The sequence below is a fragment of the Mastigoproctus giganteus genome, chromosome 4 (assembly GCF_048544385.1).
Source record: "Mastigoproctus giganteus isolate SK-2022 chromosome 4, ASM4854438v1, whole genome shotgun sequence".
Classification (NCBI taxonomy): Eukaryota; Metazoa; Arthropoda; class Arachnida; order Uropygi; family Thelyphonidae; genus Mastigoproctus; species Mastigoproctus giganteus.
In genome coordinates this window covers 224,602,606-224,627,390 of record NC_143578.1, presented here as the reverse complement: position 1 = coordinate 224,627,390, position 24,785 = coordinate 224,602,606, and the positions used below count along the sequence as shown (strand labels likewise).

At 36.0% G+C, this 24,785-nt stretch overlaps 1 protein-coding gene across 2 annotated transcripts in view; it reads right to left on the bottom strand.

Moving 5' to 3' along the window:
• Nucleotides 1-24,785, bottom strand: part of LOC150087439 (transforming growth factor-beta-induced protein ig-h3-like) — a 76,299-nt gene that overhangs the window by 47,670 nt on the left and 3,844 nt on the right. The window contains exons 2-4 of one of the 2 annotated variants that reach the window (XM_090371190.1): nucleotides 18,190-18,555; nucleotides 7,055-7,189; nucleotides 4,305-4,402 (exon numbers count right to left, since the gene is read on the bottom strand). In XM_090371190.1, the coding sequence (XP_090227316.1) occupies nucleotides 4,305-4,402; nucleotides 7,055-7,189; nucleotides 18,190-18,555 (599 nt within the window). The remainder of the gene's footprint in view (nucleotides 1-4,304; nucleotides 4,403-7,054; nucleotides 7,190-18,189; nucleotides 18,556-24,785) is intronic. The other variant, XM_090371191.1, reaches the window with a different exon arrangement.

Sequence of the window (24,785 nt, the reverse complement as noted above, 5' to 3'; positions counted from 1 at the left end):
CTACCTGAGCAGGATCATCAACAGTTGACCCATCAATATCAAGTGGACCAATCTGATTCATCCCCTTCCTTCTAGAGTTTACATAACTAAAGAACTCTGCTGTTTTTCTTCGCATCCCTTACCAAGGATTTCTCATAATCTGCCTTCGCCTGCCTAACCTTTGTAACTTGGTTACAGATCAACTTGTATCTATCATAGGCTTCTGTGTCACGTGTTAATTTTTTATGTATCCCATGCATTTTTCTTCTCTGCCATATGCCTCATTAGTTCATCTGACATCCATTTAGGCCTAAACCTTGAACTATTTCTTAGTTGGTATGTAAAGCCTAGTAGCTTCCAAGATAAGTTCTTGGAATGCTTCCCATTTTGAATTTGCTGTTGGTAACATCATCAGTTGATCCCACTGTATAGAATTTAAATACTGTCTCAGTCCATCGTAGTCGCCTTTACAAAAGCAATACCCCTTCCCTTTACCCCTAATGGTAGTTACCTCTGAGTAAATCCCATTTCAGAACACTGTGATCACTGCCACCTAGTGGTTCATTTATCTGCAGATTCTTAATGCATGAAGAATCACTACTGATAATCAAATCAAGAGTATTACTCCCTCTAGTTGCCTCCCAAACATGCTGATGTAGAAAACAATCATCCAATAAATCCACAAAAGCCTTGCTAGTGTGCGAGTGACCAGCCCCCAAATTCCAGTCAATATCTGGGAAATTAAAATCCCCCATTATAAGACTGATTTACTGGCCCACTATTTCTCTGTACAGTTTATTATACTCATCAGAGTCATTAGGCCTATAGCACACTCCTACTCTCAATACTTGTTCCAGCAGCTCTACATCCTTCTTGAAATGAGGCCTCCAGACCTGTATACAGTACTCAAGGTGTGGCCTGACCATTGCCTTATACAAGGGAATAATCACCTCCTTATCCCTGCTAGAAAAATTTCTGTATATCATTGAAAAGACCATGAGCTACTCTTGCAGTCCATCTGCACTGCTCAGTTAAAACTTCATATCTGCCTGCACGATCACCCCCCAGGTCCTTTTCATTCTCTACCACTGTCAGTGTAGTACCACAGAGTTGATACATTTCTCTGGGGTTACTATTTCCCCATATGTAGTACTTTACATTTGCCAATGTTAAACTTCATTTGCCACCTTTCAGCCCATCTGCTCAACCTTTTCAGATCCTGTTGCAGCAGCATAGCGTCAGTAGCATCCTTAACAACCCTGCCGACCTTTGTATCGTTTGCAAACTTGGACTTTAAGCTTGATATACCATCATCAATATTATTTATAAAATACAGAAAACAACAATGGACCCAACACTGAACCCCGAGGGACCCACTAATAACATTAGTCCACGATGAGCAGTGTCCATTGATTACCACTCTGTCTTCTCCCCCCACCTCAACCATCCCTTTATCCATAGCAGCAATTTGCCTCCAATGCCACACTGTTCCAATTTGTACAGCAGTCTTGCATGTGCAACAGTATCAAAAGCCTTCTAAGATCCAAATATATAATAAAGTTATTCCCTGCATCCAGTTCTTTTGTGACTGCATCATAGTATCCAATCAAATTGGTCAGGCAAGACTTTCCTTTAACGAAGCCATGCTGTGTCCGAGCTATAACTGAAGTTATGTCTAGATGATCCTGCAGTGCTTCTTTACCCATTAATGCACTCCATTAATTTTCCTGGAACAGAAGTTAAACTCACAGGTCTATAATTACTTGTGTCAGCCTTTGATCCTCCTTTGTGAATTGGGATCACATTTGCACATCTCCACTCTATGGGTACCTCCCCTGAGTCCAAAGAAGCTCTCATAATTATGGCCAAGGGTCTGCTGACTTCCTTTGCTGCCTCCTTTAATATAACTGAATAGATCCCATCCACCCCGGGTGCCTTTTTTTGTTTATCCTCCACTTTCCAATCAGTTACTACAAAATCATCTAGCTCACTTCACCTCTGGCATTCCCCTTCCTGAAGGAAGGACTCCCCATGTGTGAATGTAGATGCGAAATACTTGTTTAGTTTGTTAGCCACCTGGGCAGGATTATCAGCAGTTGAACCATCAATATCCAGTGTACCAATCTGATTCATCCCTTTCCTTTTAGAGTTTACATAGGTAAAGAACTCTTTTCTGTTTTTCTTTGCATCCTTTGCAAAGGATTTCTCATAATCTGCCTAATCCAAATCTCCTTTGTCACTTGGTTACAGACCAGCTTATATCTATCATAGGCTTCCATGTTACCCATTAATTTAAATGTATCCCATGCATTTTTCTTCTCTGCCATATGCCTCATTAGTTCATCTGACATCCATTTAGGCCTAAACCTTGAACTATTTCTTAGTTGGTATGTAAAGCCTAGTAGCTTCCAAGATAAGTTCTTGGAATGCTTCCCATTTTGAATTTGCTGTTGGTAACATCATCAGTTGGTCCCACTGTATAGAATTTAAATACAGTTTCAGACCATCGTAGTTGCCTTTACGAAAGCAAAAACCCTTCCCTTTACCCCTGATGGTAGTTACCTCTTTGAGTAAATCCCACTTCAGCACACTGCGCTCACTGCCACCTAGTGGTTCCTTTATCTGCAGATTCTTAATGCATGAAGAATTACTATTGATTATCAGATCAAGAGTATTACTCCCTCTAGTTGTCTCCCAAACATGCTGATGTAGAAAACAATCATCCAATAAATCCACAAAAGTCTTGTAGTGTGTGAGTGACCAACACAAATTCCAGTCAATATCTGGGAAATTAAAATACCCCAATTATAAGACTGATTTACTGGCCCACTATTTTCCTGTACAGTTTCTTATTATACTCATCAGAGTCATTAGGCTTGTAGCACACTCCCAATTTTGATCTCCAATGCTTATGGTTTGGTTTTTTTAGGAGCATTAGCAACTAAGGCCATATTGCTCCGGTGCGGTGGTCATTCCCTGACCTTTCTGCATCCTCCGTATTTGGTGGTGACGGGCTCGAACCCCGGTCTAATCAAGAAGCGTGTGCTACGCACTGCTGCTCCTTCCCACCTGGCTACGGAGGCGCCCCAATGCTTATGTCACACCAAACTGACTTGACACTGCACTGTCCAGCAATGTTGACTGGCTTCACCTCTTTGGATTTTATGCGTTTCTTAACTAATAGCATAACCCCTCCTCCCTTCCTATACACATGGTACTCTCCAAATTCCAGTTCTGCATTCCTTATATCTGTGTGACACCAAGTCTGATATCCCAACAATATCTGCCTTTGATGTTTTGAGCAATACCTCAAATTCATTTACTAAACGCTTAGCCTTGGTGTACATGCGAGTATACATGCACGTGTTCCTATTCTTAGCTACCCTAACACAACCCATGTGTTTACTTATACCGCAATGACTCCCAGCAGTCTCTGAAATACCCTGCATCATGTTTTCCAGGCTGCTGCTTATTCCGATAGAAGCAGTGCAAGAATCATTTTCACCTCTACCAGTGGCTACTGTTAATCTATTAGTCCTTGTATCCCAAGCTAGCAGTTTTCCAACCCACCTAATCAACCTGATTTGTGTATTCTTTTTAAAATATGCAAAAAATTCTGTTTTGATAGGTGGCTTACTTAATAGAAGCTTGGATAACTAACATCGTTTAGGTAACATTTGTGAATAAAAAAAATTATTAAAAAAAAAAAACAACCTCATGTTTTGTGCTTTATTAGATAAAGCAGATTTTAAGTCTCAATGATATCTGCATTGACATTCTCCTGAATAGAATTCAAATGCAACTTAATATAATTAAGTTTATTCTGACTCATGATATATTAAGTTACGTTTAATAACAATCATTTCTTAATATTTAAATTCCAGAATAATTTATATAGTTCATTAACTTAAAATGAAAAATTAAATTAAGCAAAGTAATATTTCACTACTTTTGCCAGTTAAAGATCCAAGGAAGTGTACATTAGGCATATCTTCTCAGATTCTCATCTGAATCAGATCCAGTACTGGACTGGTTTTCACTAATAGCATTCCCAAAGCTATGATCCTTTGAACCCACTAGCTACCTTGAAAAGCTATACTGAATAACACTTGGGTGTGTACACAGAAAAGGTACAGAATAAAACTGCCTTCCCAGCTGGTTAATTTGATTGATAATCAAAATATGCAGTTTCATGAAGCATATTTTAGAAACTGCTCCCACCTCCTATGGCCCTGCTCCCAGGTAAAAAAAAAAAAAAAAAAAATATTTAAAGCAGAATAACTCTGCATTAAAAGATGCTAAAAAAACAAAAAAACACCACTTACGTTCTGTACAACCAGGATTACCATCTTCTCTCTTCTTAAAACCATGACAGCACTGTCTCTTTATAATGAAGCTCTTATTCATGTCATTGTTTTTTATCCTGAAAAAGTTTTCAAATTAAGAATACTAAATACCAAGGAGTATTTTTCAGTTATAAGAAGAATTTAAGTATTAAAATAATTAAATGAATGTAGAAAAAAAAAAATAATACATAAAATTAATGCTTGTCTATTATTAAGTCATATTACAGAGAAATTAAGAGCAAAATCTAAAGAAATAGTGAAGTTTAATTATCCACTGATGAGATTTTAAAAATCCTAACAACATGCAAATTCAAACAAATTTCTTTTGCAAAGAAATTTTTGGAAGTGCACACAAAATGTCAAGTTAGCTCATCTCAGCTCTTCACAAAAAGGGTGTTGTGGACAACTTAGCTTGCACTTTGCTATATACACAACTGGCTTTTGCCAACATTTCCCAAATGTACTAGTATACTGGTACTTTAGGGAAATGTTTTTCTCCCCAAAAAAAAAAGGCTTTGGGAGATCAGTATACTAGTACTGGCAAAATTTATGCAAGGAAATGAGCATGTTGTGTATATATGAAAATAAGATTCTAGTGGCATCTACTTTGTAGAGGTCCTTTTTAAACTTGCAGCACTTGTCTCCATACAGATGGTACCTCTTCAAAAGCATGGATTAAAAAAAAAAAAAAAAATTTTAGCCTACTACAATTTAAGTAACAAAAAAGTCAGTATCCCAGTACAAGTACATGCAATTTCAGAGCCAAATCTCTTAAGGTTGACTTACTGAAATATACAGAAGTAACACAAAGAAATATTTAAAATGAAGTCTAATAAAAACCAACAGTGAAACTAGCATAACTGCAAATAAATTGAATAAAACCAGCAGGTCTAACTGGAGGTGCTTTACCTTGTGCAAAAATCCAAACTGTTCACTTTTCCTGGCTTAAACCAAGAGGGATACACAACCTTTATCCAAAAGGATAAAAACTTGAGTCTCAGAACAATACCAAAAAACCCTTACATTAACATGGTTTAACACCAATGTATTTTTCACATTACTTGGAAGCCTAGTCAGTGATACCTCTAAGAGTATGCTTTCAGTTACTAAGGCTAATTTTCATATACTATCCTTCAGAAGCTAACAATATTGCCACATTTAAATATTTATGAATGAAACTTTCCTTGTCATTAATATGACTACTTAAAAAAACAAGTAGTCATGAAGGATTAGTCATTTTCATTTCAACTTTCAAACAAAATGGAATAGTACATATACAGCCTTTTCTAATAAAGAGTCTTTTACTGCAAGAAATTATAAAAAACAGGTCTTATTTCCAATACATGCCAAGTTTTGTGAGTAAAGGTTCGTAGTATATAAACCTACTCCCTGGCTTTGGCTATAGCCTTGTCCACAGTCAATGAACTTAACTGAATTCACTGCTCCTGAAGCAATGAGCATAGTCTGATATACAGTACACTACACAGTCTTCACATGTGAAAGATGGTGGCTTTTTTTGACAGAGTTCTGAAGGAGTCTTCAGCATTAGGTCATTGTTTATTAAATCTAAATACCACTCATTTCTGATAATCATCCAGAAGCTTGTGAATAATTATAAACTTTAAATAGCTGACAGTTCACATTGAGATTTTAATCTGTCTAAAATTCACAAGAAGTTTAACCAAGTTATGTTATATAGATTCAAACACAGCATAGGTAACCTACTTTTATAATGACCACTCTGCATCAAGCATACACTCACAGGTGGAAGCACAAATTTCTATGATGAATTTTACCACTAGAGTTAAGGGTTCTCTGCTTGCATTATCAACACAAAGACCTATAAGAATACATAATGGAAACATTGAAATTAGAGAATCAGTGAAGACAACAAGACTTGCATAACTGGTGTTTAAGGATCTTTTGTCTAAGTATAATATAAAGTCAAATCAAGAATTCATGAGGTTTTGGCTAACAGAAGCCTCTTGCATAAGACAATGAAACAGTAAATACAAACTGGTTTTACAGGGAGTAACGAAAAAATATCAATTGATTTCCTATCCACAAATAGACAAGGCAGTGTTCTGGAATAAGAACAAATCTAATAAGATAGCTGATAATACAAGCATGATAAGCTAAGCTAAGCTATTTATTTCACAGAAATATTTCCTTCAAAATTGTATTCTTCAGTAAAAATTGTTTCTGACAAGTCAAGGGGGGAAAAAAAAAAAAAAAAAAAAACCACACAACCATTTGCACTTGCTATCTTTAGTTTTTTTATTGCAACACCTTGCACCAGCAATTTTACTTGAGAAAAGCAAAATCTACTCAGTAAAGCAAGTGACACTCAATCAGAAATAAGATGGCCCAACTACTTAGCACTGTTCGTGGAAATTCAAAAATCTTGATAACCCCTATTTTCCTGTAAAATGTTCAGATAAACTCACTTTGAATAAAACTTACTCTAGGTTAAGAACTTAGTTCTCTACTTTATTCTTAAAGTATTCTGCATGAAAACTTGCCCAAAAGAATTTTTTAAAAAATAATAATAAAAAAATAATGCAAACATCTTTGGTTTCTTCATTAGAAAAAGGGAGACATTTGACCAAAATAACTGCTGGGTCATTCCCTACTGGAAACTACAAATTCTTTTGCTCAAGTTTTCATTTACCATTCCTATGAGGGAAGGGTACCTTTGTTTACATATAACATTGAAAGTTATTTCTTACCTAGTGGTACAAATGTAAGAAGTTTCAGTTTCTCTGCAATTGGAAGCATGTAAATACTTGATCCCAAATGATAAAGTATCATTACTAACACTTTCTTCTTCATCAATTTCTTTTCTTTCAACACAAACATTTGGTCTGGAAAAAAGTGAATAGCACAAAAAATAAATGCTAAAGTAAAAGAAATATGAAGTCTAAGTTTAGAGTCAAATCAGATTTTTCTCCAAGAGAAAAAAAAAAGTGAAGTAAACAGAGTAACACTCTATTCTGAGTATGTATTTACCAGTAAGTTTTAATTAAGCATACATGCACAACTTTCTGTTAAGACTTTTGGCATATATTCGATGCTGTCAGATACAACTCTCATTCTGGAGCACATAAGAGCCTTACCGGCATAAGGGTCATATTGAATTTTTAACCAGACCTGTATATCATAGTCTTACGACTGATAGTGGTACAATAAGTGAACACTCACTTTTAAAAAAAGTAATTTTTTGATTTTTGTTGGTTGCCTTGCATATTTTTAATGACTTACTGTATTTCAGTAAATGTGCACATTTTCTAATGTCAGAAATTTTTTAAAACTAAGAAATTTTAAAGAAGCTGCAATGAGGCCTCTAAGGTTGGGATTATTCATACCACAAATTTAAAATTGAACCTGGTATTTAAGGATGTGTCGCTTAAGTTTCTTTATTGCTGAGGAAGGAGGCAGACACCTCCGAAAGCTCCAATAGTGTTTTTATCGCTTTTAAATTTATATTTTAATGCATTTTAACGTATTTACTTATTTTATATTTGTCTCAAACTAGTTTTTTTGTAAATAATCAAATCTTTGTAAATATTATTTTACAGTCTTTTGTATTATTTTATTATTAAATAAGTTTTAAACAGTTGGCGTATCTGTTTAAATAAGCTAATAAGCACTTTATTCTTTTGTCATTAAGCTAGAAGAATCACCACCTCTTCAGAATCTTGCCAGAAAAGGATTTTGTTGGGGAGGGGGTGTTATTAGCATAATTACAGTAAGTTTCTATGCAAGAAACTTTAGATTCTTTAATAATAATAATAATAATAATAAATAAAAAGTTATTCAGAGAAAATAAATAATTACTAAGATTTAATTCTTTACTACTTGTATAGAATTAGTTTAAGGCCTTAATACAATACAGCAGCTGGCAAGTGGTTGATCACTATGCATTCTGAAATGAAATTAGGATAACTTGCTAGAAAAACACCACACCACATCTTAGATTTAGTCAGGTGTGCTTAAATTCCTCGATGTCTTGCTTGCTGTATGATAAGCCCATCTTTTCATAGATGAAAGTAGGCAATTCTTATCCAAGCCCAGCTAACAGCTGCATTGTGCCAGTGGCCCATTAAGTTCCTTTAGCCTCTGTATCCTTCCATACTAAACCCTAAGCAGTTTAGAAAGTGGAGCCCTTCACAAAGGGAACAAAAAAAAAAAATTTGACTGAGACAAGAGGGTAAATTGCTCCCTTTCAAACAAAATTAAATTACTATTAGCATTTCACTTGTCACATTTTTTGCCAACTATCATGATGCTTTTAATAGACATAATGGAAAGATCAAAAAGGTTCAGGACAACTATATTTCTTAAATTAATCATATCCATTATTCAGATAAACTTCCAATACTTCTGAAAGTATTCTTCAATAAGCTTCTTTTGCAATTGTTTGTTCTCTTTGCACTCAAAATAACATCACAGTATCTGCAAATGTGGGCTTTAAGCTTGGGGGGGGGGGAGTCACAGGTATCTAAATCCAGTGAGTATGGCAGAGGGGAGGGAAACCAGGCATGGAATACTTTGCAGGTAATATCTGAACTAAGTGATTGTACAGTAATGCTAATGAGAAGTTCCACTTCCCATCCTTTTTTCTGAAAAAGGATTATAATCACTATAATACTGTTTTACAGTATTCTTGATTCACTGTGTGATAATGGGAACCAAATTCATGGTTCAAAGAATCCTGAAAATCCAAGAAATGATCTTTCCATTTGATTCAGATTTGCTTGCTTTTTTTTTTGGCCCTCAAGAACCAAAAAAAAAAATTTCCACTGAGAGGAGTAGGACTGTTTCAGGTCAGAGCCACATAATTCAACACCACTAATGATGGAAAAAGACAAACTGGGTCTGCTGTAGCTTGTTAACAAAAGATCCTGACATGCACAAGTGCCACTAATCACAGGTTGCAAGGCATCTTCAGTGATTTTGTAATGTAATGGGTGAACTGCAACCCATTCCAAAATGTTGCATTAAAACTGATTGATGTCCCCATGCGAAATAAATTTTGCTACCAACTTAGTTGGTTTCAGAATCCATGGCTGAAAACTACAATATTTTTCTACAAATCTAATCTGCTTTCTATGGCTGACAGGGTTGTCATATTTTGACAATTGTTAAGTGGAACAACAAAATTTATTTTAAATGAGGTTTAGTATAGCATTTTTTCCTTCAAAAAGGAAAAGAAAAATATAAAATTACAATGTTTTTTTTTATTACTCATAGTATTTGTTATACAATTGTTAACATGTATTTTTACATACAATACAAACTATAGTATTATTTATAAATAGTTATTTTAAAAAATAGCAAGGAACACTACTTTTACTTAATATATTTTTCTTTTGATTTTGCTACTTTAAAATTTCTTCTCCTTCAAGATTTAAAAAACAAATTTTTGAAATTCTGAACAGGAATTTCCATAAGTTCAACTTCTAAAGTTGAAGACTTCTTTCTGCCAAGAAGTTTTCATTAAGCTGAAAACTGATGAACCATTTCAAATGTGAAATGCTTAACATGGAGCTTACAATTTGAAACAAATTTGCCTCTTCATTTATAAAAATTAAACCCATTTTTTTTTAAATCACTCATTTTTCTTTTCCTCAGACAAACAAAATGCCTTTAGACTTTCACTTCTCTTGTATTAGAAAAAATTTAATACATCTGTTAGATTCCAATAAGAATTAATTTAAAATATGCAAGATCAATAAATTAAGTTTTTTTCCTCTTATCAGGAAAAAAGGTATTACTGGGAATCGGGACTTGAAGTTCTAAATCTGGACAATCCTGTTGGCACTAAAGACATTAAGAGAGATCTGCAGATTTACTTAACAAGTACAGGTCAATGTTGAAAGAAAGTTGCAAGTTAGGGTTGAATTTGAAAGTGTCTGCAATTCTGCCCAGACACTATAGAATGGAGTATATGACAAGAGCCTTGATAATCAATTTGGCCCTGGAGAGGTGCAATGCAATGCTTGTGGGGTAGCATTTTTTTCAGCATGGCAGTGCTTGTTATCAAGAGTCTTGCTTCTACAGGAATGGAGTACACTTAAATACAAAAATATTTGTCAATGCTATTGAGGAAGTGTTAGATGGGTCAGAAACTGCTAGCTTGGGGTGGAGAGGGGATTCACAGACTAAAATATTAACAGTAGCTGCAGGCAGAGGCAAAAGTGATTCTTGCACTGCTTCTATTACAATGAGCAGCTTTCTGGAAAGCACTTGCTGGGGATTTCCAGGACTGCTGGGAATCAGAGGAACAAGTAAACATGTGCTGTGTTAGAGTAACTAAGAGTGGGAACAGGTGCATATATACTTGCATGTACACCAATGCTAGAAGTATAGTTAATAAGTTTGAAGTGCTGGTCAAGACAAAGGCAGAATTGTTGGGAGATCAGAGACATTGTATTGTGTCACACAGATATCAGCAGTGCAGAATTGGAATTTAGGTAGTATTTCCTGTCTGTCTTTTCTGTACAGAAAGGAAAGGAAGAGGGATTATGCTGTTAGTTAAACTAAATCTAAGAAAGGTGTCCAATTGACATTGGGGACTTGGTTTGGATTTTATTGGCACATTAGCAACTAAGGCCATAATGCACCAAACATTGGGGGAAATGTCAATGTTGAGTCAGTGTGGTGTGACATAAGCACTGGGAAAGGGAAAATGAGTAGGTGTGTGTTATAGGCCTAATGACAGACGAGTATAATGTACAATTGTGCAGAGAAAAATAGGGTAGGCCAGTAAATCAGAATGTTTTATAAATGGGGGATTTAAAGATTACAGATATTGACTGGAACTTGTGGATTAGTCACTCGCACGACTTTTGTGGATTTATTGGAAGACTTTTCTACAGCAACTTGTTCGAGAGGCAACCAAAGGGAATAATACTCTTCATCAGATTATCAGCAGTGATTATTCATGCATTAAGAATTTGCAAATAAAGGAACCACTGGGCGACAGTGATGAGTGTACTAATGTAGGATTTAGTTAAAGATGCAAGTACCATCAATGGTAAAGGGAAGGATTTTTGCTTTTGTAAATTGGTTGATGTTTATTAGTTAAAGCGATCCCAGCAAACCAATGGCAACCACAGTGGTCTGACTGTTTTTAAATTCTATACGGCAAGATCAACTGATGTTACCAACAGCAAATTCTAAATGGGAAGCCTTTGGGGACTTAATCTTGGAGGCTAATAGGCTTTTCATACCAACTAAGGTATACTGTTCAGGTTAAGGCCTAAATGGATGTCAGATGAATTAACGAGGCTCGTGGCAGAGAAGAAAAAATGCATGGGATGCATATAAATTATCAGGTGACATGAGCCTAGGGCAGATATAAGCTAGTCTGTAATCAAGTCAAAAGAGGTTAGGCAGATTACGAGAAATCTTTGCAAAAAGACTTATGTAAACTCTAGAAGGAAAGGGATGAATCAGATTAGTCCACTTAACACTGACAATTCTTCTCAGGTAGCTGATAAACTGAATGAGTATTTTGCAACTATATTCACACATGAGTTATTCAAGGAGAGAATGCCAAAAGTTTATCAAACTAACTGGGAGCTAAGTAATTTTGTAATAACTGAGAGCAAAGTGGAGGGAAAAATTGTTGAAGTTAAAACAAAAGGAAGGTAACAGGGGTGGATGGGATCTATCTATTTATATTAAAGGAGGCAGCAAAGGAAGTAAGCAAACCCTTAGCCATAATTATTAGAGCTTCCTTGACTCAGGGATGGTGTCCCCATGGACTGGAGGCGTGTATCCTTAATTGTATCCAATTCACAAAGGGGATTCAAAAGGTGACAATTATAGAGATCTGTTAATTTAACTTTTTGTTCTGGGTGAAAATAATGGAGTCACTGGTTGAAGAAGCATTGTAGGATCATCTAGACACTACTGCAGTAATAGTTAAGACCCAGCATGGGTTTGTTAAAGGGAGGTCTTGTCTGACTAATTTCACTGGATACTATGATGTGGTCACAAAAGAACTGGATGCAAAAAATAATTTTCAAATCATACAGCCACTCCCAAACTTACATAAGGGTTGCGCTCTGCGGAACTTTATGCAAATCAGAATTTCCTAAATGCTTATGCAGCACTCAAATTTGATGGAAGCGAAAAAAAAAAAAAAAATTCGACAAACATGCAAATAGAATTATTTATTCTAATCTCATGCACAGGAAAAATTTCAAAATTATAAAAAGAGAGGAGACAGGCATAACGTCAGAAAGTTTTACCTTTCAAGCATTGTTGCCAGAATTAACACTCCAGCTGATAAGCACACCACTGCAGAAGTTGAGGGCTGTGGAGATTAAGGGTTTTTTTCCAACACATCACAAAATTTCTCTGCAGCTGCAGAATCAACTTCACCATATACTTTAATGTTTTGGAAACCAGCACAATCCTTGAGCCTATTAAACCACCCGCTGCTCACCAAAAACTTGGCTTGGGGTTTGCCTTACTAATCCTTGATGTCTTCATAAATACTTCTTGCTTTTGCTTGAATGCCCATTGGACTCAGAGGCACTTGCTTCTGATTTTCCATCCATATTATTAATAGCTTTTCCATCTTTGATATAGCATCTGAATGCTGCTTTGTGATCACTGTTGATCTTAAATATGTGTTGATCCTTTAACATGTTCTTTTATACGTGCACTGTCCCTTAAAATAGTATTCACTGTTAAATCAACGAGACCTAATTCCATGAAAAAGATGACAAACTTTGTCCTGCTTTGTACTTAATTACCTTCATTTCTAAATCAATTTTGTTTCTTTTCCTAGCACTGCCACTTTCTGTTGTTCCCTTTCCCTTCACTATTGTAAGTTAAAAGGAATGAAGAAAAGATTCTGAAAAGTTTATATGATTGAAAGTTTCAGTGAAGGGGAAACTCATTTCGCCATAACACCAAATGTAAAAACAACAGAATTCCAGTTATCTGGATAACTGGAATTGTTTTTTTTCCACACACGATTTTTAAGTTTTCACCAGCTGGCAAAAACTTAATGTAAAGTCAAATTTCCATAAGTCAAGTATTACCCAAGCTGGGAAGTGGCTGAACTTTGATTTCAGGAAAGCTTTCAATACCGTTGCACATGCAAGATTTCTGTACAAATTGGAACAGTATGGCATTAAGGGCAAGTTACTACAATGGATAAAAGGGATGGTTGAGTGGGAGACAGTTTTATCAATGGACACTGCTCTTTGTTGACTAATGTTATTAGTGGAGTTCCCCCATAGTTCAGTCCAGGGCCCATTGTTGTTTTGTATATTCAGTGATATTGATGAAGGTATATCAGGCTTAATGTCCAAGTTTGCAGATTATACAAAGGTTGGCAGGGTTGTTAATGACAGTATGCTACTGCAACAGGATCTAGATAAGTTGGGCAAATATGCTGAGAAGTGGCAACTGAAGTTTCACATTGCATTTGTCAAAGTACTGCACATGGATAGCAGTAACCCAAGAGAAACGAACCAACTGTGGGGTACTACACTCAGGGAAGTGAATGAAAAAGACCTGGGGATAATTGTGCAGTCAGATATGAAGTTTGCTGAGCAGTGCAGACAGCCTGTCTGAGTCTTGTCAATGATATATAGGAATTTTGCTAGCAGGGACAAGGAGGTAATTATCCAGTTGTATAAGGCAATCATCAGGCCACACCTTGAGTACCGTGTACAGGTCTGGAGGCCTCATTTTAGAGAGGATGTACAGTTGCTATAACGAGTACAAAGGGCAACAAGATTGGTGAGGGGAACAAAGGAGTGCTATTACCAAGAAGAGAGCAAAGTTCTACAAATGCAGTACCTGGAGACAAGGCATGTGCGAGGTGATCTGATTGAGATTAAAAAGCCCTTGAACAGGTTGAACAAGCTCAATGCTGATGGGATTTTTCCTCTTGGCAACTTTAATTTTTGATCTTCAAACCAAAACATGTTTCAAAAATAAGTATACAGATGGCAAAAATATACTACTTTAGTTCTACAAGGCTCTCCCATCTATAGATTTCCAGCCATACATTTTAACAATTTATATAAATATCCAGCTTCAATCATCAAGTTTTGTTCAGTAAAAAATGGTACTGTGTAGTGTACTTAATTTAAATATTTTATGCACCTTAATATTGAAAAGCAGTGATCTTTTCGGGTTGTAAAATTTTCTAAAGTAACCATTCAAAAGCAAGGTATTTAAAAAAAAAAAAAAGTCACTTTTAATGAAATCAAAAAATAAAAATTAGATTTTTGTACAAATATTGGGAATTTGATTTTTTTTTTTTTTATATATGCCCAAAAATAAGCTCCTTTTATATGTAAAAAGAAACGCTAATTTTTCATCGAATCACGTAGTGCGGCCATCGAAACAAGTTCAGTACGGCTCTTATAGAGGAAAAAATATTTAGCTATAAAGAAGTTCTTTGAACTTCTTTATGGCTAAGTCCTACTGTATATTTAAATTAATGGATTTAGGTTTATTTACCTCGGGGTCCGCAAAAAAAAAAAAATTCGCGGTCCGAATGCGGATCGATAACTGGTGACCCTTGCTGAGTATAATCCCTTAATTTCTTCGTTAGCGAACATAACCCCATACGCGAATTCAAAAATGTTTGTTTTCATGTGAATAGTGCGTTACATTTCATCGGCATTCTTTCCCCAAATTAAATGGATTTTCTGATTAAATATAGGTGAAAAGTAAATACAGTTGGTCCTCTTATTAAGGGTAATTTTAATATCACATTTAACTTTCCATTCAGTTTAATTACAATTGTATAATATTTACTCTTACTTTATCTTAAAAATCCCCCTCAAATCTTCGTAAGCGATGACACCACACGCGCGAAGCGTACACGGACTGTATGTCTAGCAATGCTATATTAAAGCAGAATTATTTTCATAGAATTAAAAAAAAAAAAAATTTGCCAGATTTTTATTTGTCCGAATTAAATTCGGCATGGACCCCACAAATATGAATCTTCATGAAAGTCAGTCCACTAAGAGTGGATGGAGTTCTTACATCCGGACGAGCGACATAGGTAGTGAAATTTGGGCTTTTTTTTTTTTATGACTACAAGAAAAATGCCTTACTTTCTGAAGGGTCTAATACAAAGGCTAGCCTATACTAATAGTATTTAATCATAAGCGATAAATATTTTTCTCAGGCCCTTCCTATTATTAGTTGGTTACTTTTCGTTAGGAGCTAAAAATTTGGTTAACTTGTAGGGATACTGATCACTACAGGGTGATCAATCATTTAAGATTGATCAAGTTTTCGCTATTCCTTTCTAGTCCATTAACACGGTACTTGAAGATTTCTAAAAATTTCGGATTGATCAAGTTTAATTTTACAGTGGTGGGGGGTTAACTTCCACGCATGACAAAAAAGTGCTTTCGTGTTTCAGCGTCAAGCATATTTACTGTCATGCCTATCTAGCCAGGCCTCTAAATATAATTAGCTTCCTCTGCCCTTGATCGCTTTAGAATGTTCGCTAGCATGAATGAGGCTGCAGGATATGCAGTGACCCTATTGAAAATAGAGGAAAGACAATAATAAGAGTGACAAAAGTGACTAGAATAGCATAAAAATGCTAGTTCCAAAGACAAACTATAAAAAAGAAGGCTTCGAAACAGCTTTTTTCGAGCGTTTTGTTAATTCAACTTTTTAGGCCAAAAAGTTAATCGTACAAATTATTTGTAATTTTTAATAAAAATTGTCTTCTCGTGGTGCAAGGTTTTTGGGAAGCAAATGGTACTCAAATTGCCAATATCAAAAATGAATGTTATTGTACCAATTTATGTAACAGAATAGATAAAAAGAAAGGTAAACACAAATAACTGAAAAATGAATCAAGTTGAGAAATTTATAGGGTAGTAGTAGTGGCATGTGATGCAAGATAGCAAGTGTATGAGCTTATGCAGCATCAGCCAAAAAAATAAAAAAATTTACACCATTCCCTCCAAATGCCTGTCCAGTTCCTCCTTAAATTTATTCAACCTATCAACTTCCACAACGACAGATGGAAGTTTGCTCCAGCAATTAACCACCCGCTGGCTAAAGGCAAATTTCCGCACATCTATTCTACATTTGTCTTCTTAATTTGAAAATATGCTCCCTTAGGTTCGTAATCTGAACAAGTGGAAGGATCTCATCAGAATTCAGCGTGCTCAACCCATTCAAGGCCTTATACACCTCAAAACGTCTGGGTTACCAGACGTTCCAGTTTTCTCGGACATGTACTCGTTTATAAGCGTTTGGCAGGGGTTTTAATATCTGTCCGGGATTTAAGAAAATATTGTGCAACTTTTATTGAAAATATAGTTTCATTATGTTATTGTACCATGTGAAATTTTCTTTGACGGTATCAACCCACTACATTTATCATCATGTAGACTACAGGAGTGTGAACGCTGGACAAGCCGAAATATTCAACGCATCAGTGCTTGAAGAATTTTAAAAAGATGTATGGTTTGGAATTGACGTTATTTATTCAACTGTGTACAATAATTGTCAGTTAGGCGAGTTGTAATGTGCTACCGCGTGAAAAGTTGGTTATTACCCATAAAAGTATTACAGAATTTATATTACATAATTCTATTTAGGGCAATAGCATCAGGTTACAAAGAAAAAGCTGCCGTCGTCAGGGCTATTGATGTTGAAGGAATCCCAAGGATCAACAACGTCGGGGCTTCCTTGAGATGGAATGTCCACTATAACGACTCTGGGGTCAAATGCTCCTTCCTTTTCGCCGCCATTTCTTTCTGTCGTCTCTTCGCTTTCCCACTGGTCACCTATAAGGTTGTGCAATGGCATGTCTACACGTAGCCAACTACTAAGTAGTTACAAAGTAGCATGTTTAAGTATATCTCATATTGCAAATACCTTCACAACGAGTTACCATGACATTGCGCTACTTCGTATAAGTAACACTTCAGCTACAAGTCGAAATGATGCAAACTTGAAATACATATATTGTATTTCAATATTTGGAAACGAAAATCCTCATTACTTTGCAAAAGAAGAGAATATAGGTATTTTTAAATATAAATAAATATTTAAGTTTAGAAATTGATAAGTTGATTATTGGAGTTTCACTTCAGCTACAAGTCGAAATGATGCAAACTTGAAATACATATATTGTATTTCAATATTTGGAAACGAAAATCCTCATTACTTTGCAAAAGAAGAGAATATAGGTATTTTTAAATATAAATAAATATTTTAGTTTAGAAATTGATAAGTTGATTATTGGAGTTTCACTTCAGCTACAAGTCGAAATGATGCAAACTTGAAATACATATATTGTATTTCAATATTTGGAAACGAAAATCCTCATTACTTTGCAAAAGAAGAGAATATAGGTATTTTTAAATATAAATAAATATTTTAGTTTAGAAATTGATAAGTTGATTATTGGAGTTTCGGAAATTAAATAGGTCAGAATTTAGTATTTCTTGGAATTTTAGCACTGTTTGCTAATTTTTTAAGAATCAACGAAAGTTATTCTTGCAGTACAAAGTTGTATCTGTATGATAGGCAAATGACTTCTGGTTGCCAAAAATGATTTTAGCATCTATTTTTCAAAATATGATATTTCAGACAGGATATGGAGTAGGTTGAGTTTAAAGTTAGTTCGTTTTGTTCAACTAAGATGTAAACTTAAAGTTCTGATATCAAAAGAGAAAAAAAAAATTTAATAATAGTTACATTTTTATGAAGTTGTTTTATAAACAAAACAATCTGGTGTAATGCAGCAAATTATTTTGTTAAATAGAACTAAAATTATTGCAGTGAATAAGTCCATACTTTAAAAACACCAGAAACCAATGATACAACAAAATCATATACATACCCCTTCCACCAAGGCTTAACTCCTCCAATTCTGAAGAAAAAGCTGCCGCCGTCAGGGCTATTAATGTTGAAGGAATCCCACGGATCAACAACTTCGGGGCTTCCTTGGGATGGAGTGTCCACTATAACGACTCTGGGGTCAAATGCTCCTTCCTTTTCGCCGCCATTTCTTTCTGTCGTCTCTTCGCTTTCCCGTTCCCATTGGTCACCTAGAGCAAGGTCCACTCGATCCTTTATTTGATGGTAGGAATCCTCGGCTGCATCCCTAGTGGAATCAATAAAAGACCCTATACTGTCTCTTATTCGTGAAGCAAAATTTTCTGTTAGTCTTGCTGCATTGTTGATTTCACTTTTCCATTCAGAAAACCTGAAATCAGAAGGATTAATATCCAACATCACAAACGGATTCATTAAATGTAAACGTCAATACCAGTTCACAAAACACCTAATTAAGGACAGCAGGAGGGTTAGACGATCACAGCGAAGGATTAGTAACCAAGTTTCGAAAAAATTAAAATTAGGAGTTCAACTCAAATCTAAAGTCAAAATTTTTAAAGTCCCAGGCACACGGAGAGGCAGCAGAAATTTTCATACCAATATTCGGGATGAAATTTGACCGACTTCAGATTTTTTAGGTTAAAAGGAATCAGAATAATACTCTCCAAGTTCGACATGAAGAATTTAATTTTTCAAGGAAAGGATACACTGTACAAAATCGCTCAAAACTAAGTCAATTAATTCAGAATTGCAAAAAATATAGTATAAATATTATATAATTAAAAATAGAACATATTCATTTGTATGCTTAGCTAGTTTTGGTCGTATATTAAGAATATTTTTAAAAGAAAAGCCAATCATGTTGCTTATAATAAAGCATGCGTCAGTCTGCTAACAAAATCGAGCAACCATAAAAAAGAAAAATAAACGCGCAAAGTACAAGCAGCCTTTGGACTTTTTATCTGCCATACTTTACAGAGAAAAGCGTTAGGACAGGATACTGAAATATCACACTCATTTCATAGCCAGCTTTAGCCTGGCTGTTGCATTCGATCGTCATGAGATCTTATTTTCACACCATCTGTGTATTTTTACCTTTCATTCTTTGACCTAGTATTGAAGTCCAATAAGGGGCTATCAGACAAGAAGGCACAGGTCTAATGTTGCTATAAACGAGGGAAGCACGTAGCATAAACACTAGAATGTAAGCAAAGTTCCGTTGCAGAGACCAAGCTAAGTTTCTCGCCAAGGAATTCTTTAGATTTAAGCCTGCGCAAAAAAGTATACGCGATTTTTTATAATTAAGAAAAATCGCTTAATTGGACTAGCCACGCAAGTTATACATATTACAAAACGAGAATCTTCTCGCGAAAATAAATTCCCAAATTGGAAATTAAATACGTTTGCATTTATTTATAGAATTTGGCTACCGAAAAAGAACTTTTCTAAAAAATTAGAAAAAACCGAATCCTACAATTTTAGGAAAAAACATATGGAAGAAATTGCACTTAATCCCAATGTTCGGAAGATTGGGTGTAATCGGGCACAGATGTAGCTAAAATTTACTACACTTTATTAAAAGTGGACGACTACTTGCTGCTGAGATTTATACCATGTTCGAGTGTCAAAAGCAAAAAAAAAAAAATAAACTGTTTGCCACGCTTATGGCCACAGAAGGGCGATGTATATTTTTTTTAAGCTTCGATGTTAGAATCGAAAATTATGGCTAACAATTAGACACTCATGGTGGGGGGGGGGAAGAATGAACATTCTGCCGTGATAAAATCATTATCAAAAGGGAATTATCGAACAACGATATTCACGAAGACATGGTAAGCAAGTCGCATCACATGCAACTGGATTTCCTGAATTTAAAAACGGCAGAACCAAAATATGGGCATAGCAGTAGACTTCTATTAATAGCAATCACTAGACGACTTCAATGACGTCCATGACACTAGTTTGTGATCGATGAATAACTGTTGTTAGACACAGCAAACGTTTCTGCATGATCCGTCCCCTCCACCTTTTCACATACAGTCAGAAAAGTCTACGATTCAAAACATCTGTGCTCCTTGACAAGGAGATCTTGACCTTTCTGGCTAGATATTCGAGTACGGAAACAGGTTTCTTCTTTACCATTCAGTGTCTGAGTACAATCAAACAAGTCGAGTCATCTCCAAAAAAGGAGAAATCAATACATAAACAAGCAAGGTCATGGTGGATGTCTTCTGGGATTCAAAAGAAAAAAAAAAAAAGTAGATTATCTTCCGAAGGGAAGATAATCTACTTTTTTTTTTCGGATAACTCAGTTATAACTATGTCAAAGAGGTCAGTAAAACTTTTGTTTCACCAGAACAATACACTTCACATCGGCTACACTTAATCAGGCTAGTTTTGAATTGTTGCTTTACCCAACAGATCTAGCTCCATCTACGAGTATTTCCACTTAATCTTGAAATAAAAAACGAAACTGTCCGAAGGAAGTTTAGGTGAGACATGATAGTGTTCGCACGCTGCCTTTTTCAGGACCTTCAAGGGAGGGGGGGAAAAGGATAGTGAATCTAGGAGTATCACTGGAAAGCGTGCATGGAGTCTCAAGGAGACTAAATCGGAAAAAAAAAAAAAAAAATTAAGTCAACATCAAATAATTCTTACATTGAACTAGAAACTTATCAAAACACCCCACTAAGCTTTGTGTATTTGCAGTAGATTAACCTGTTCGATGGACGAAAAACCATGAAAGTTAGGATAAATGTAACAGGATATTGGAGAGGCTACGACAGAAAGCTTATCACGGCCGGTTACTTGGAAACGGGAGTATTACTTCCTTTTAATCGTGCTGCAGCTGTTAGCCGAATGGAAGTTTTCGGTAGTGCTACAAGAGTGATAATTATTTTCCAATGCAAAATAACTAGTGTCTGGTTATTTTGCATTGGAAAAAATGCAAAAGAAACTGAGAACAGCTTCAACTGAATAAAACATTTCCTGCTGTTCTGAAGCCATGAAACTGCATCCTTCGTTGACTACCTGAAAATATTATCACTTGAACTGCGTATTTACGTTAATAATGCCCAGATTTTGGTCTGTCCACCAACTGAACCAAACGAAGGCATAGTTTTTGAGACCTAAAGAGAATTATTACTACAGCAGTGTTTACATTGAACATCGTTTGGCCACTGACTGAATTCAAGCAACTGAAAACTCAAGCTTGAAGGTTCTACATATTTGCAAAGGAAGTTTACTGAATTGGCATTTTTAAGATAATGCCTAAAATAAAGAGAATCAGTTCGAATATGTTGTTGTATGAAACATAATTAGAAGTCAGGTTTTCTAACCATCGCGACTGTCTCCAAACCTAACTTCGGTTTTGTTTTTTGTAACTCCCTACTGGCCGACATGAGTAAAAAAAAGTACAGAAGCACACGCACTTGGAATGACCTTAGTTTATTTATAATTGCGACATGCCACCATCTTTCAATCAACCATGAAAGACTCAATATCAACGTATACTTATTTTTAATAAAAATAAGTGCGCTAGCAAGTGGAGTAATCTTTCATTGCACTCATTCAATCTTTCTGCAACTCTTGCACGCTAAAGGAGTGCCCCCCACCGATCTGGTACATCTTTAATTTCTGCTGAATAGATTCTATGGATCTAGTCACATTTAATACTGCATCACATCAGAACTTGTAGCTTCTGAGATTATCCTCGAGTGATCCAAAACAGAAACCAATCTAGGGAGTATTGCTCAGGATATTTCATGCTATTTCTGATGAAATCCTACTTGTCGCTTAGCTGAATGAGAACACTGCTAGCATGCAGTAATGGAACTTTTCCGTAAGAAAATGTGCAGCGTTACATCCACAGATGAAATCCTGCCAATTCCAGAGGAATTGTTACCACTTCTCTATAAATGATTGCATTTTTAAAATTTATTCAGCGATGGAGACTACTGAATGGGCTCCTTTATACATACAGTTGGAATTTGAAGCTCGTTTGTTATTTGGTTTTTAGGAGCATTAGCAACTAAGGCTATATTCCTCCGGGAATATGCGGTGGTCATTCCCTAACCTTTCCGCAACCTCCATATTTGGTGGTGACGAGCTCGAACCGCGGTCTAATCAAGAAGCGGGTGCTACGCACTGCTGCTCCTTCCCACCTGGCTACGGAGGCACCAAGGAATTTGAAGCGTATCCTGTTTCATCGTGTCACAATTCACTGCAGAAAGTTGTTCTCGTAACTCTTGTATCGTTCGATATGCTCTGTGCAGATGGCACACACTGGTCTGCTTTTGATTCACTCAAAACGTAACCGTAGAGAGGGGGGGGTAATAGTGGATTATGTTCTTTGTCACCGACATTTACCACATATATAATAATGTGATGATTAGTCCTAGTGGGTGGTTCGCACGTATACGCATTCAAAATCGCTCGCTCATTCATGGCTGCTTTTGAAATAGTCCGTCCCTTTATACAAAAAACTGAGTGACAGACATTATTCATGATACTGTCGTGCTGTAAATTTTATTCCCTTCCCACCCAAAACTCGAAGAGATTTGTTCCCCGACGCCGCTCTGGATATACCCGTACTCCATTCAGCATTATTTGCTATTTTCCTAAGCGTCTATTCACATTAAACAAAACAGATGCATTAATAAAATTGCCCTAAAACCGGTAGCCCAGTAATTGGGAGGAGGGAAAAGAGTCAGACAAAAAGTCATCCATAAAATATGCACTGAACAGTAGTTCAGTGCGGAAGGATTTCAAAATTCTGACTTTCCCAACACTTGGGATTACCTATCTTCTATTAATTAAGGTATCGTAGTATTATTACTAAGGTACCGCTGCATTCAGGCGTACAAGGTCACTAATATACGGTCAGTAACTGTTCCTAACTTACTGGATGACTTTGTCACTGCCTGTTACCCTCGATTGAACAGGCCCTTTGTCCCAACACACCACACTTAAAGAGAAACAGCTACCAGTGAATATAAGTACCCAGTTTGACCGTATACAGAAACTTGTACTCTATCTGGTAACTGATATTGCTGGTATGGCACACTTCGGTATATATTTAGCGTTACCTTAAATAATCTTCAAAGCTGAATAGCATAGGATACTACACTTGAATACTTATTCAAGTAACCAGAGTATCTTCTGCTCCCGTGATCACTTTAAAAAAAAAAAAAAGTCTTTCTAGGAAATGAGAAAGGACATCCCAACTATTACGGGTGTTTAAAAACTGGAGCCCCTCTACAGCTGAATGAAGTTTTTCCAACAATGATTACCTCACTTAACGCTTCCAGCCTGTCTACAATACAGTTTAAAAACATTCATTTATCAACACGTAAACAGCAATTCCATTATCAGCGAACGTAATGCCAAAATTATCCCCTTCAAATGTTCACAATTGAACAAGTTCCCAAATTCTAAGGGAATTTGGGAACACTGTGCGAATAACGTCGAATCTGAAGAAACAATGTCTTCTCTTTACAGTCGATATTTAATTTTGTAACTGATGCCCGAAGTTTCTATCTGGAGAGAAAGGGGGGGGGGGTTGTTTATTGACCATTTCAGTTTCCTTAGTCCTAGTCCGTCAGTTCCTGTAGAATAATACTATAGGCGATTTTTTATAGATCTTTGTTTATAATCCTATGTAGCCACAAAGGAACACAAAGAGTTAAAACACCACCAAAATATTACAATATTCTAGTGGCATCACATCATGGATTCGAATACAACTATGTTTGGCATAGAAAATGAAAGACCTGTAATTGTGCAGTCACATGAAGTTTTCTGAGTACCGCAGACAGGCTGCAAGAGCAGATCATGGGGGTCTTGTCAATGACACAGGAATTTTGCTAGTAGGGAAAAGGAGGCGATTATCCCTTTGTATAAGGCAATAGTCAGGCCACGCCTTGGAGTACATGTCTAGAGGCCTTATTTTTAGGAAAGAGGAGTTGTTAGAACTAGTACAGAGAAGAGCAACAAGATCGGTGAGGGAACAAAGGATTGCTCTTGCCAAGAAAGAGCTCAAGTTATGCGAATTGCAGCGTCTGAAGACAGGCACCTGCAAAGTGATCTGACTGAGGTGTATAAGGCCTTGAATAGCTTGAGCAGGCTTAATGCCGATGGGATTCTTCCTCAGATTACGAACCTGATAGTGCATCAATTCAAATTGAGGAAAGATAATTGCAGAATAGATGTGCAGAAATTTGCCTCTAGCCAGCGGATAGTTCATTGCTGAAACAAAAAACTTCCATCTGTCGTGGAAGTTGACAGCTTAAATAGATTAAAGGAAGAACTAGACGAAACTTGTAGACCGAATGGATGGGCGAAATAGGATTTTGTTTTTTTGCCTGATGCTGTATAAGCTTGCATCATATGCCCCTACTAATGCAAGAGTCATTTATAACTGTATTTTCACGTTCTGCAGGTAGCCGCGATTGAAAAGAATTTCTTCTGTCAATATTCAGAAGACCTCTCCAAATAAGAGTGCAGAAACCACTATACTAACATGGACAACCTGCTGTTCATTAAGATGTACTCTTAAAATTAAGAGCTTTTTCACCAACCTAATAAATATCATTAATTCTC